Source organism: Archocentrus centrarchus, chromosome 19 (genome assembly GCF_007364275.1).
Source record: "Archocentrus centrarchus isolate MPI-CPG fArcCen1 chromosome 19, fArcCen1, whole genome shotgun sequence".
Lineage (NCBI taxonomy): Eukaryota > Metazoa > Chordata > Actinopteri > Cichliformes > Cichlidae > Archocentrus > Archocentrus centrarchus.
In genome coordinates, this window is record NC_044364.1 from 16,285,622 (window position 1) to 16,299,505 (window position 13,884).

At 41.1% G+C, this 13,884-nt stretch overlaps 1 protein-coding gene across 6 annotated transcripts in view; it reads left to right on the top strand.

Annotated features, from left to right (window-relative positions):
• The window catches only part of nrxn1a (neurexin 1a), a 67,482-nt gene that overhangs the window by 16,463 nt on the left and 37,135 nt on the right, over positions 1-13,884 (top strand). For all 6 annotated transcript variants that reach the window (XM_030755746.1, XM_030755742.1, XM_030755744.1 and 3 more), the window contains one exon: positions 11,814-12,115. In XM_030755746.1, the coding sequence (XP_030611606.1) occupies positions 11,814-12,115 (302 nt within the window). The remainder of the gene's footprint in view (positions 1-11,813; positions 12,116-13,884) is intronic.

Consider the following 13,884-nt stretch of genomic DNA (forward strand, 5'->3'; position numbering starts at 1 on the left):
TGACTGACATGATTTTGTTTCCTGATGGCCACGTCTTGAACTGTGAAAAAAGAAACTGTGCGCCCTCTAGCAATCAGCAGTGGTAAAGCAATTGCAGCAAGGTTTTTATTGGAAAATTGACAATTATCCCAGATATAAACTCTCCACTAATGGGACTAATTCTGCCTCTACTCTCCACTACTAACACCCATTACAGTACTGTACTACAACACTCATTAATGCTTAACACCCATGCAGTTCTTGTAATGAAAGTCACAGCACCACATACAGAGCTCAGCCCCCACATTATCAGGGAGATGCAGTTACTGAATTCAACATGGGAAATGTGCTGCAATCCCACTGCTAAATGTATACTTTTACTGGTAATTATATGCAATTACCAGCTCGTTAGCAAGTGTACACATTTACATTTTTTAACATTCACCGCAATGCTAATGGGGAACACACAAAGCCGAAGCACCCTATAATGGCCTAAAAATAAAGACATCAAACGGACTCTGCATTTACAGAGGATGAAGGGGAAAGATAGAGCGGAGGCTGGGTGTGTAAGGGAGGGTGGGAGGACGGGTGGATGGGATAGGGTAAAGGAGTGCAGAAAAGTGATGGTGACGAAAGATAGGAGCGCATTCAGAAAGTGGGAAAAGAGAGGTGGAAAGAGAAGGTCGGCGACGCACGGGGAGACAGGAAGGGAGATAAGACTGCAGCGTTTCTCAGCAGGAGTGCTGCATCTCTCCTTGGGCTCCCCGACTTGACAGAGCTTCGCATCAGCCAGCATGGTATTCATCAGTGATGCACGTACCTCATCGAGCACGCACATTCAGACATGCACACTCCATTTTTAGAAAGAAAGAGAAAGAAACAGGGTACTTGGTGCTCCAATTGTTTCTTACTTGTCTTAGCAATTTCCATTGTGTCTGGGTGAGAACCGAGAGTAGCGGCCCAATTGGCGATTCACTTCACTACCCCATCTGGCATTTGAAGTTCATTTCTTCGCTTTTTGCCAAAACGACACATGAACGAGCATACACACACTCAAAGGAATTGAGCATGCATACACAAACGCTCATTTACTTGTGGCACTTGTCTGGCATAACTATGACAATTAAAATAGCCACAGTGTTCATTAAAAACCCATCACATTACCTTTATGAAAAGAGCTCTTTATGTGCTTGTTATTTGTTAACAAGCCGCAAGAGGGTTTCATTAGGTGTGTGTGTGTGTGTGTGACGTTTGAGCATGTGTGTGGATCTACATGCTCTCTAACCATTGTCATTTTTCTGCTTTGGTATATTTAACTTACACAAGTACACTGTTTTCTAATTTTAGTGCCGTTCTATTCTCCTGTGCATATGTGCCATGTTGTATGTACTGTATGTGTTTGTCTGCATGCCGGTGTGAGTGTATCTAAAAGGGATGAAACTGACTCTGATCTTATCCAGCTTAAGACAAATACACTGTTCTGCCTGAAGACATTGTCATGGAAACAAGCCAGTTTCCCTGGGTACCAGAGAGAAGGCCAAATTTGAGCTAGACAGAGAGAGAGAGAGATGAACACAGATAAAAGGAACAAAAAGGGACAAGAAATAAAGGATTGAACACAATGGCAAAAAAGTGTGCTGTTCTTAGTTTTTTTTTCTTAAAATGGAAATTGAAAAGGAATTCTGATGTATGGTATTATTTAGTTATTTACTACTTCTTCTACTTCAATCTCAAAGGAATTCATTTAAATGATTGTGTCCTCTCATTTTTTATATTTAATATCATTTATGAAAGATCTGAGATGATCCATAGGTCCATCCTAGGGTGGATGCTGTTCAGGGTGTAGCTCACCTCTTCCCCAGCTTTGAGTGGGAATAGGGTGGAGCCAATAGGTAGATGGGGTAGGCATGACCACCCCTCGGACCACCTCGCACAACCAATTACAAAGCCTGTCAAAGGACTACATGTAGAACTGGAAATACATCTAGTAAGTACTTCTCTAACCATTTCTCTAAGGCCACTGACACATTTTAACAGCACAACCACCCATTTAAATCGGAATTCTGAGCTTTATCAACAATTAAAGATTAATATCTTATACAAGTTCCTATAGAGCACTTCTTCAAGGCAGTAATGTCTGAGAAAGAAAAAAAAAGGAAGAATAAGTACCCCTAAAAAATGACTATTTAGCTAACATTACTGTGACACAGCAATAAAATGGAGACATCAATTTCTGTGCTGCCCCAGCTAAGTAGAGGTCTCACACTGGCCACCCCCATAAAAATTGTCTAGCTCCACAGTGGCTCCAGCCCTGGGTTCAGACCTTTTAATTGGCTCACTCCACCATGTTGACTGATGGAAATGGAGGTGTAACAGTTCTGCCTGATAAATAGCAAACCATCCATCCACCATTCATCACTAATGGATGGTGTGTGGATGGTTTGTTAAGCAAAAGCAATCAAACAAGTCTTAGTTTTCAATAAAATAAGTTTTAAATACACTACACTGGACTTACCCATATCTTCTTATAGATTCAATTCTTTGTTGAGAAAAAGGCTGCTACTGCAATGAATGTTTTCAGTACTATTTAATGTGCTCATCTTATGTTCAATTAGTTGATCGTAGCTGATTAATCAACAAAAAACCTTCATTCATCTAGAGAATCAATTAATAGATAATCCACTAAAGATCAACTCTGTAAACATATACCTGTATATGAATTTACATGACCTGATGGCAAGGAAGATTTTTGTGACTGGTTTCCAGGTGAAGTTTGAGTCATAGTTGAGCAGGCTTTGGTTGCTTGAAGGTTATTGAATTTACTGAAATGCAATCTCAAGACCAATATTTATTTTCTGAAGACATTTTCCCTTTTTATTAACTTTGCACTAGTAAAAAAATAAAAAGACTGATAGACAGTATTAGCTAAACCTGAAGCCTCAAAATATTGTCCGTTGCTCCCAGAGGCGAAACATCCCATTATGAATGCTGCATTGCTTTTGTTGCGAGCCAGCTGTGAAGTCACTACTGCCCCGTCACCATTTATGCTACCACTGAGGGCGTGCCAGACTCGCTGCAGCACTCATCTGAATGATTGGTGTCACTGAGCAGACAAAACCTCTGCATCAGCGCTGGTATAGAAGGAGAAGAAATCAAAACAGGCAGTAAAGTTTTCTCCAGAAAGTCTCATCCTTTCAAGCTGTTGCACCATCTACTATTCATATAATCTGGAGATCTCTGAGCTTCTGCACTGATGTATCATTGAAATGGCGGTAAAAACAGACGTGATCATGCACTCGTGTCTTCAATCCAGTTGCAAGACTCATGCAAGGTTGCAAAATTAAGAGGTGGGCGACAAGCTGAAATAACATCAAAATAGTGGATGTGATGTAACTTTTTGCGTGCACTGCGAGAGTGGCAATGGCAGCTATGAGCAAACTGGTGGAGGAGTGAGGTATTGTTTAAAAGGAAATATATAAAGATTTGGTGGTTCCTTCTTCTCAAAAGTTAGACCATGCAGCTTTTCATTGTAACATTTCTGCAAATCTTTATATTTGATTGATAAGTATGATTATGTAAATGACAGTTTGTGGTAGCCAATTAGTCAATGAATCTCTGTAAAAATAAAAAAAGTCATCTTTACCTGAAAAAGTGTGAAAGCTCAACCTAAAATGCATGAATTATGCCAACTTGTAGTACAGTCGATAAATCACACCAACTTAATGTAGTATGCTACTTTCACCTGCTCCCTCACTCATAAGGAGCCACCGACCGCTGTATTCATTAGAGCAGTAACTTAATTATAACCTTCAAGGTCTAATGCCAATCACCTTCCATCTCCATGCATTTTGCTTCTTTCTCTCCTGCTGGAATTGAACTTTTTTTTTTTTAAGCTCTGTCATCAAAGATGACAGTCAGTATCTGATACTGAGCCCTCTGGGCTCCGTCCGTCTTCTGTTAACCTTTTGCTAAATTTGCTACTCATCGGTCATTTATGTTTGAAATCTTCTGAATTTTTTGGCACAAATACTCTTTGACTAAGGTCCTAGAAAATATTGTAAACTGATGTTTACCTTTAGTCCGTACGCCATCCTTGTTCTTTGGCCAACTCTTGAAAATTTGCACAAGTATTCAATGTGCAAAGGTCTACAAAATGCTTCAGACAAATTTTTTATGAATTTTTGAATTTTGAAGATAAACAGGACATGACTACTTCTCCCTTATTTATTAATAAATCTTTTGAAACTGGCTGTAAGTATTCATTGGGCATTTCCATACAAAATGCTGCAGAGTGATTTCTGACTTTTTTATTTTTTACAAATTTTTGAAATGTTCAAGAAATACTGCACATTGATGTTTAACTTCAGTCACTACTCCTCCCGTATTTATTGTCTTATTCTTCTGAAACTTGTCATGAATACTCTGGGCAATGGTCAACATAATATTGCAGATAGATGTTTGAGTTTTGATTTTTCACAAATTTTTAAGAAATAATGTACATTGATGTTTAACGTCATTTGCTACTCCTTCCTTATTTATTGGAAAATTCTTCTGAAAAATAAAAAAATTGTCAGCTCAAATATGGTTGACAACCAAATTAGTTTATTTTCCAGTATATCACATATTGTACAGGTAAAACCTTTGACAGCTGGGGTCTATAGGCCAATAGGTCTCTTGTTTTTAGAAAGTTAAGAGTACTTAAGTGTACTTATATATGTTTTTAGCAGCAGATCTCAGTTTCTGTGTCCCATACGCCGCACAGTTACAGGAAGGCTCATTTTATCAAGTTTGCATTGACCGGGAGTCTCTGTTATGGTGGTCTGTTGCTACAGAAGCACTTGAAACCACAATGCATGTCCAAAAGAGCAGAAGCCTAAACATGACATAAGAAGAGAAATAATGATCTCAACATTACCAGATTAATTACCATTCCCATAAGTCTTTCCATTCCTGCCATTTCAGGAGCCCTTTTTACTTAAACAAGTGATCTTCAAAAACTAGAAGACATCCCTATCATCAAAGAAAAATTACAAGCATTTAAAATAAACCATTCAAACAGTTAAAAGGTACAGCATCTATACGGTTGGTGAATTTAATCACAGTTTCTACACTATTTTTTACTTTTAGGTCAGTAGCGTCTTTTTCTCTGCTGGTGTAGCATTTTTTTTTAAAGTGCGTATTTCATACTGGGAATAAATGCTTTCAATTTAACGACAACAACAACAAAAAAGAAATAAGACATCAACATTGCAGACGAGCAATCTGTCACTTGTGTCCTGACAGTAATATCCTCCTCTACAGTATTGCTCCCTTGGCTGTGATGTGATAGCCCAATCGCTTTGAAAGCTAGATGCTGTATATCATTGAATAGAGATGGAAACAGCATTTGCAGCCTTTAGTGAACTGTATGACTGTATGAATTCTAACACTTTAACTTAATATGGAAACTATGCATATGTTAGCATACATTTACATACATTTCTAATGCCGGTCATCTATCTGTATAGTGTACGAGTGTATAGTTAATCCACCTGTCTGTTATTAAGAAGGGATGCCTTCGTCCAGGATGTTTGAGTTTACACTCGTGTGTGTGTGTGTGTGTGTGTGTGTGTGTGTGTGTGTGTGTGTGTGTGTGTGTGTGTGTGTGTGTGTGTGTGTGTTTGCATGTGTGGACAGTCTGAGAGGAGCTGATAGCAGAACTGCATGGTGGGCTAAAAACGAGGTGCAAGGGAACTGCAGCGTGCTATCTTCAGAATGACAGGGCTGCCATGATTGAGGCTTGCTACACTAGGATTTAGATACACCAGCATTTTTCTGTCTTTCCCTCTCTCTAGCCATCCATCCCTCGCTCTGTGCCACTCCCTTTCCTTGTCTCGTCTTTCTATCCTTCTACCTCATTCTCTCTTCTCTTCCATTTTGTGTTGCCCATCTCAATGAGTCTCTCCTCCACCCCTCCCTTTTTGTATTCCTTCTCCTTTCAAATTCCCCCATGCATCTTCCTCTTTCCTTGCTTCTTTCCCTCCTGCTCCCTCTATCAGGTGCTGTATAATGTAGGCTCCCCCGATGTGCTCCTAGCCTCCATCCGCCATTTTGATTCAGTACAGCTGTCCATGATAATGTACTGTTCACTCAATCACTCTTTCTCTCTCGCCCTCCTTCTCCTCTCTCTCTTCCTGTCTCTCCCTCTCTCTCTTTCCTTTCTATTTCTTTCTCTGAAACACACATGCACAAACACATTCATATTTGGTGTAGCCCCTGTAACAGTGGGTTGCCATGGAAATGGCAAATTAGTGTGCGAAACACTGAGGAGACACATGAGCAGAAAAATGCAACACACACGCCACGAGCACGCAAATGCACAAAAAAAAAATCCAACTGATGTGTGTTTGATCATTGGAAGGGTGGTACAGCTGCAGCTGGTCTCTGAAGCAACAACCATCAGATCAGTTATTCGCTCTCCCTCTCTTCAACCCCCCCCCGCCTCCCCATGGACTGCTTTATTCATCAGAGCAGTAGCTTAATGATGGCCTTCAAGGTCTAATGCCAATCATCTTCCATCTTTACATTTCCTCTTATTCCCAATCCTCAAATAGCTTTCAAAATTTGCTTCTTTATTTTGTACTTCCTTTCATATATCCTGTTTCCTACCCTTTCCTTTTACAAATACAGTCACTAGAGTGTGTTTTGGGCCATTTTGCAACCCACATATATTCACTGACAGCCAGCGACAGGAATACTTACTTTAAAGGTTCAACTGATAGTTGGAATCAATTAATAGTGACATATTTTCACAGCTTACCAGGAAGTCGCTCACTTTTTTCTAAACCCTCGCCCTTTTTTTTTTGTTCTTTCTCTGTATGAGAGTGAAATTGAATCATTGAAAATGCGACAGTAAGCTTGTCCTCCTCTTCTAATTGTCAGTGGTGTCAGGTGAATCCACAGTTTAAGTGAGAATCTCAGTTGATAGGCTTTTGCATAACAGTGGCGAGTGTATTTTTGGTGAAGTTTTATTCATGTTGCCAGGTGCAAATATGTTTAATTGGTTTGTAATTGCATCTTGTGAAAACTTCGTGTTTGGGTCTTATTACACCATTAGCTAGATCAAGATCTGAGAAAAGATAAGGACATTTTTGGTAAGATGCAGCTAGATTTGATCATCCGTTTGTTTATTATTAGTTTATTATTATTTATTTATTATTATTTATTTGTTTTGACCCAACCACAGCACCCACAAGCCAGAGTATCCCTAGTGCCAGAGTTGTGTCACAAAGGGCACCCGTTGTAAAATCTTTGTCCACATCAAACAAGTGGATCATAAATAAGATCTCCATACCAAATCAGTCGAGGCCTGTGTTAAGAACAGCTGCCAACAGACCATCAGGGTGCACATTGCGCTACTGTTGGCTGAAGACAGGAGGAGGAGAGGGGTAAGGTGTGTTTAGAGCCAGTGGGAGAGAAGGAAAGTTAGGAGTGTAGAGGTGAGAACAGGGACTTGAATGTAGGGACAATGACCTCCAGAGGTTTGGTGTGACAGAATAGAATGCAAGGGATAGGGTGAGAGGGAAACCGATGATCTGCTGTGGCAACCCCTAAAGGGAGCAGCCAAAAGAAGGTTTGATTAGTCATTGACCAACAATGGGGGGGGGTACAACCAAATGTTATTTCACTAGTTTATTCCACTGATTTTCTTTAGCTACGTCAGGAAACATGCTAACATTTCAGCCTGCTGACCTTTATTAGAACTTTTTCAGTAGTTTGCTGTTCAGTTGCTGCATACTTAAATATGTTATAATCCCCAGCAGTGCTGCATCCTGTTTTTTTTTCTAGTCGTTGACAGTTAAAAAATGAAATGAAAAATAATAGTTGGATGGGTCTACCAACAGTGGGCTTGGGTCAACACACACAAGGATTTTCACAGCTACTGAAGCATCTCTGTGTCTCTCCAGCGCTCCCAGGTGGAGGATTTCAAAAGAGTGCCTTTTGTTTTCAGCTGAACAACAAAAAAAGAATTGTTGACACAACTGCTTATTTTATAAAGTGGGAGATAAAATATTTAAAAAAAATACTTTTAAAAGAAGAAAAAAAATCTGATCAATAACTTTGTCCATTCAGTGGTGTAAAATCATATTGAAGATGATGCAAAACTGAGAAAATTTTAGAAGCTTAATCCAGTAAATATTTGGTATTTGGTAACAATCAACAACCAAGTGATTATTTTAAACTAAACAACAGCAATAAGGGATTTACATGCAACTTTTACAGTGGTCCTTAAACGTACCCAAAGCTAATCTACTTTAAAGAGGTTTCTCTTCTTTTCCTGTATTTGTTAACTGTAATCAGGTAATAAAATTTACACCCATTATTGCAAAAGAGACCTCAGAGCTAAAGAAAAGCATTTGCTTAGATATCCAAACACACAGCCTACGAGAAACAATTACCAAAGAAGGGGTGGGCAATATAGCCTCAAAATTATATCACAATATTTCAGGGAAATTTGCAATCTTTTTGATGAAGTAGAAAAAAAATATTGAACAACATTTTACTGATGCTTGCAGCCTGCAGGTAGCAGCATTTATAAGTGTCACTAAATGAAGGGCATTTTCCACCCTTCTTTTTCAATGAGCTGCTGTCTGAATATATTGAAACAAGGTGCCAGCAGCAGCAGCATTATAGTGAAGTAGCAGTGACTCAGCATTGTATCCAGTGACACAGCATAAATCAAATGTAAGCACAAAAGTAGCCTAGGTTGTGTTTTCCCTGTAGATTTTAAATAACTGGTTAACACTTTAAATTAACAATAACGAAAACAACTTAACTTTGTAACTCTTCGAGAGCTGCACAATAAAACTGAAAAATATTTTCTACGAGGAATGTTGTATCTTGAGTTGAGCTTCTTAACCAGCTGCTTAAGCAACATTTGGGTTGCACATCACCAGCTGCTAGTATCTGGTGTGTTTTTGCCTCAAGTGGTGAAACAAATTTGTTATTTCCACCTTTAGCGGGAGCAGTTTTTCTTGCATATTTTGCAGAGCACTGTGCTCCGTTGGAGGTTGTTGAAGTAGCTCCTTGTTTAGGTGCTGAAGCATCACTGGAGACTGACAGGCGGCTCTTGCTGTCTGACATGCCTGGGCTAGTTTAATTAATGTGTGCGCTAGGGAACGTAAAGGCTGATGTTGCTATAGCAATGATATTGCGATATGACTTTTCAGATCACGTAAAAATTTATGCCGGTATTATCGCAGATGATTTATGGCCCAGCCCTATACCACAGTTAAACAAATAAAAGAAATAATTAATAGTCTCGCAGAACATAAATGAATAGTACTTAAAATTCTCCCCGAGAACATTTTTGTGATTTTCATTCTTTTCGTCTCTCCTTTCCTTTCCCCTTTGTTTGAGTGTTTTTCCCTCTTTCACTGTATTCCTCCGTTCTCCGACTCGCTCGCTTTGATCGACAGTGCTTTCCACAGGATGAAGTGTGACATGTGGTGTGTATGTCAGTGTCTGTCTCACTGTTTACTCTGAGCTAATACTGACTCACTCCATTAATCTGAGCTACAGCAGATCCACTCCAACCTGCCCACTTGAGAGCGTGCGCGTCTCTGTGTGTTTTAGTTGTGTCTGTGAACACATGCATGCATGTCTTCTTTGTGTTTGTGCCACCGAATATGAATTTTCCTGTCTGAATTGTGCATGTGTGCGCGCGTGCGTCTGTAGTGCATGTGATGTAATAGAACAAGGAGTGAGTGTTTGCCGGCCAGAGCTTCCAGATCGATGTAGAGATGCTTTATGTGCTCCTGTCTGGTCTAATGACATGTCTGTAAATTAGCAACAGAATGGCGGAGCACCACACTGAAACCTAATGGCACCTCTGTAAATTACCGCTACAATGCTGCCGGACGGCTGCGTGTGTTCTCATTGTGAACAACTCGCACCCACCCCTTCTCACTCTGCCACCTCATCTACATTTGCCTGCATGCGTGTGTGTGCGTGTGTGAGTATGTGTGATTGTGTTAACATTTGTGGCTGGTCTTTCTGTGTATGTATGTGTGTGGGGGTCTCCTTTTTCCTCGCTCCTTTCAGTAAAGACTAGCCCGAGGCCCAGAGTTGGTAATAGCTTTTCTGACAGCAATACACCAATATTTACAGAGACCAACACCCACCCCACACCCCCGCACATTTCATGCACACATAAAAAGCATATAGTTGTCTACACTTTGAAACACTTGGATGTGAACTTACCCTCAGTTTTTCTTTTTCTCTTTGAGGCATGCAGACACATACTCTTAATTAACATGCTGGGAGGGAAAGAATCACACAACACAATGTGTTGTTTTTCACTCATATATTGGCATTCGCACTTTGGATTTTTTTTTTTTTCATGCAACAAAAGCAAAGAAAGACAATTTGCCACAATTGGCCTTTGAATTGTGATATATTCTCACTTTTTCCTTCTCATTATTCTCTCTGTGTTATATTCACTCAAGTGCGGCTGATTCCATTTCAACACTCCTCTCTCTGCCTCTCACTACCTTAATAACCTATTACACTTCAGTCTATTCATTATATGGCAATCTTTCCCCCCTCTTCTCCTCTCCAGCGGTTCCTCACCAAGTGTCTCTCCTGCTCCAGCTTCACCTAGTGTGTGCTAAATCCTCCTCTGTTCCCCTCGTCTTTGTGAAGTACAAGATGGTGGTTATGCCAGAGGCTCCACAGAGCAGAGAAAAAGAGGCCAGTGAGATGTGAGGAGAGGAATGGTGGCGTGAGGCCAGAAGGGAGGTGTGAGAGATATAGGGATGGTGGTGAGGAGAACACTGGGGCAGATGCAGAGGAAGGGTGATGCTTTTGGAGGTGGGGGGAGGTGAAGAGGCAGATAATGTCGCCCCTAGTCGTCTATGCTAGCACAATAGTATGATCATTTTTGCAGATGTGTGCGTAGGTGTGCATATTTGTTCTGCTGCTGGCTTGTGTATATAGTAGCGTGTGTAGGTGTAAGAGCAAGTAAGTGAATGCAAGCTTAAGTATGATGGATTGTAAAACCTTGGTCTAGTGTCCTTGGGGGTCACTAAGGGTGTGCAAGGTAAGTTGCTACTGGCTGTCTGCCTGTTACTCTGAATTCTAATTGGCCACTCCTGCCTGCTTTGGCTGCCGCGATGCTTACAGGCTGCTCTTCTCCATCTTCATCATTAGTTTTTGCCATTCACTCTTAAAACCTCCATAACCTTTGCTGCCGCTACACATACATACACAGACACACACATTTCTGGCATTTAACAAACATCATGAAAGGAGCCATGTTGTCAAACAAGACCACATCACTTTAGACTGCCAGCACAGCTGTTCTCTCAAAAGAGAGGATGGCAGGTTTCATAACGAGTTTGGAATGCTACAGACTCACGACTGTCTCCCTCGCATCCACACTGTTTAATCTCTAACCCACATGAATGATCAAAGCTTGTTTACACACCACTCCATGGTACAATTAGAGGTATGGAAGGAAGTGTTTCTTCCAAGTGCTGGCATCAGTGAAGCTTTGCTTGACAATAACAGCATTTTCAGCATCTTAAACAATATGTTTTGTACTGCACATCCGAATCAAATTTAACCAGGCCCAGCTGAGCTTTGTTTTACTCATCTGGCTCTGATGAACACCCACCATTTTATCATCTTTGAGCATTTTGTGAAGAGCAGTGTGGGAAGAAGCAACATAGCTTGGAAAATGTACCACTCATTATGATAATGCTTTGACAACATTGTAACTGTTCCATGCTTCTTTGTACTTTCTCCCTGTTTCCTCCCCTTCTTCCTCTTCCTCCTCTCCCTTTGCCTCTCAGCTCGCGAGGAGTACGTCGCCACCTTCAAGGGTTCAGAGTACTTTTGCTACGACCTGTCGCCCAACCCCATCCAGTCTAGCAGCGATGAAATAACGCTCTCCTTCAAGACACTGCAGCGCAATGGCCTCATGCTGCACACCGGCAAGTCAGCTGACTACGTCAACCTGGCACTCAAGAATGGGGCAGTGTCACTTGTCATCAACCTCGGCTCTGGGGCCTTCGAGGCCTTGGTGGAGCCTGTCAACGGAAAGTTCAACGACAACGCTTGGCATGACGTCAAGGTCACCCGCAACCTGAGACAGGTAACCAGACAACAGGAGGTGGAAAGTGAGCGACCGAGCAAAGAGGAGAGGAGACAATTTGTATTACTGATAAGGCTTTTGGGAAGAAACATTTGACGTGAAGATAGCATCTGTTCGATGGTAAATTGATGAATAGACTGAAGTTTTAGTGATGAAATGCTTGGCGAATGACAGAATGAAATCAACTACAATTTGAAATTATTTTAAGTAAGCTGTTAATATATATGTCAAGAAAAAAAATACTGGTGTATTGTCTTATGTGCAAGATTTTCCTCAGGCTATGGGTGCAGGCAACCCAACGCTCCTTGCATTTCATGGCATTGATTCTCCGATGAGGACCAGAAGCAGAGAAGCTAGAAAAGCACTGATAAGAAAAACATAGGAATAAAAGGCTACAACAAAACAATAATCTGTTTGTCTGAGAAATAATTGGCTCATTAACCAAACGAAGATGTTTATTAGTCGCAGAATTAATTCTGACTCTTTGTTAAATAGATTCGCTCTGTATTTGACTTTGATGAACCACAGTGCAGGTGTTCCAGGGCCACAGGCAGCTGAAAAGACTTTAGTCAGCAGGAAGGAGCTAATCAGTGTAGAAACCGTGGTCAGTGGTCTGTTGTCCAACTGCAGTGATGCTATGGTAGTAAGAAAATACCTGAGGTTTTGGTCTTAGTTACAGTGGCTTTACCAGCTGACCAACACTGCTCTCAGCTCTAGGTGAGTGCTTTTTCAATTGTGTGTTTGAGCGAGTGAACGACTGAGAGAGTGAATGAGAGAGCGAGTGAACTAGACAACATTGAGGGTCACTAGCACTGAGGTGCTTGTAACCTACCTGTGCCCTGCCTCTACCGTTTGCCTGTCTGTACTACTAACTTTGACTACTAACTTTACTAACCTGCTAGTAAAACTAACCACCATCCATGGAATGATTCATTCTACTAACCTAACCTGTGCCCTTCTCCTAGCGAAACCACTCCAACCAACCTACTAACCTCACCAGAGGCCTTCTAGCTTTCCTTTTTTGTTCCCGAGGTTGTTCTGTTCACAGTTTTTTGCTTTCCTTTCTCCCCCTCTCCTACAAAGCACTCAGGCATTGGACACGCTATGGTAAACAAACTCCATTGTTCGGTAGATATCATTCTAATTGTTTCTTAGTTTGGGTTTGCCCCGTGTCTATTTCCTTTTGAACCATAGACATCAAAACTAAACCAATAAAAGGATAAATGCGGTTGGTAATCTTTTACGCTTAAAAAGCCCCCCATCCACCCTCCTTGCCAACCACTTTTTTTTCCCTGTAAATCCTTTCCCCCTACCTCTACTCTTTTTACTGTTATTTTTTTTTTTCACTCCATCACTCTGTGACTGACATGTAGGCCCACGCTGATTGGCTCATCCCTCACCTGCACGCAAATGACGAGCCCACTCCCCCCTTCCTGCATGGCGTGACTCAGAAACCCTTCCCCTCTCTTATTAGTCCGTAAAGTGGATAGAGAGGTTCCTTCCCTCCTTTTTTTCCTTTTCTTTTTCGTCCTCCACTCTGCCACTGCATGTTCTCCATGGTGCCTCTGATTCATCCTGTCGTATGTTGTCGGTTTTTTTTAATCTACTGTGTCCTCTTTGCCAGTGCTTGCATGCAGAGAGAGGAACAAGCTGCATGTATTTATATGTGTGTGTATATGTGGAATGAGCCGTAACCCATCTAACACCTGTGCGTGTGTGCATTAAATCTGTGTGTTTGTCACCCTGACTCGCTGATCTAACAAACCCCC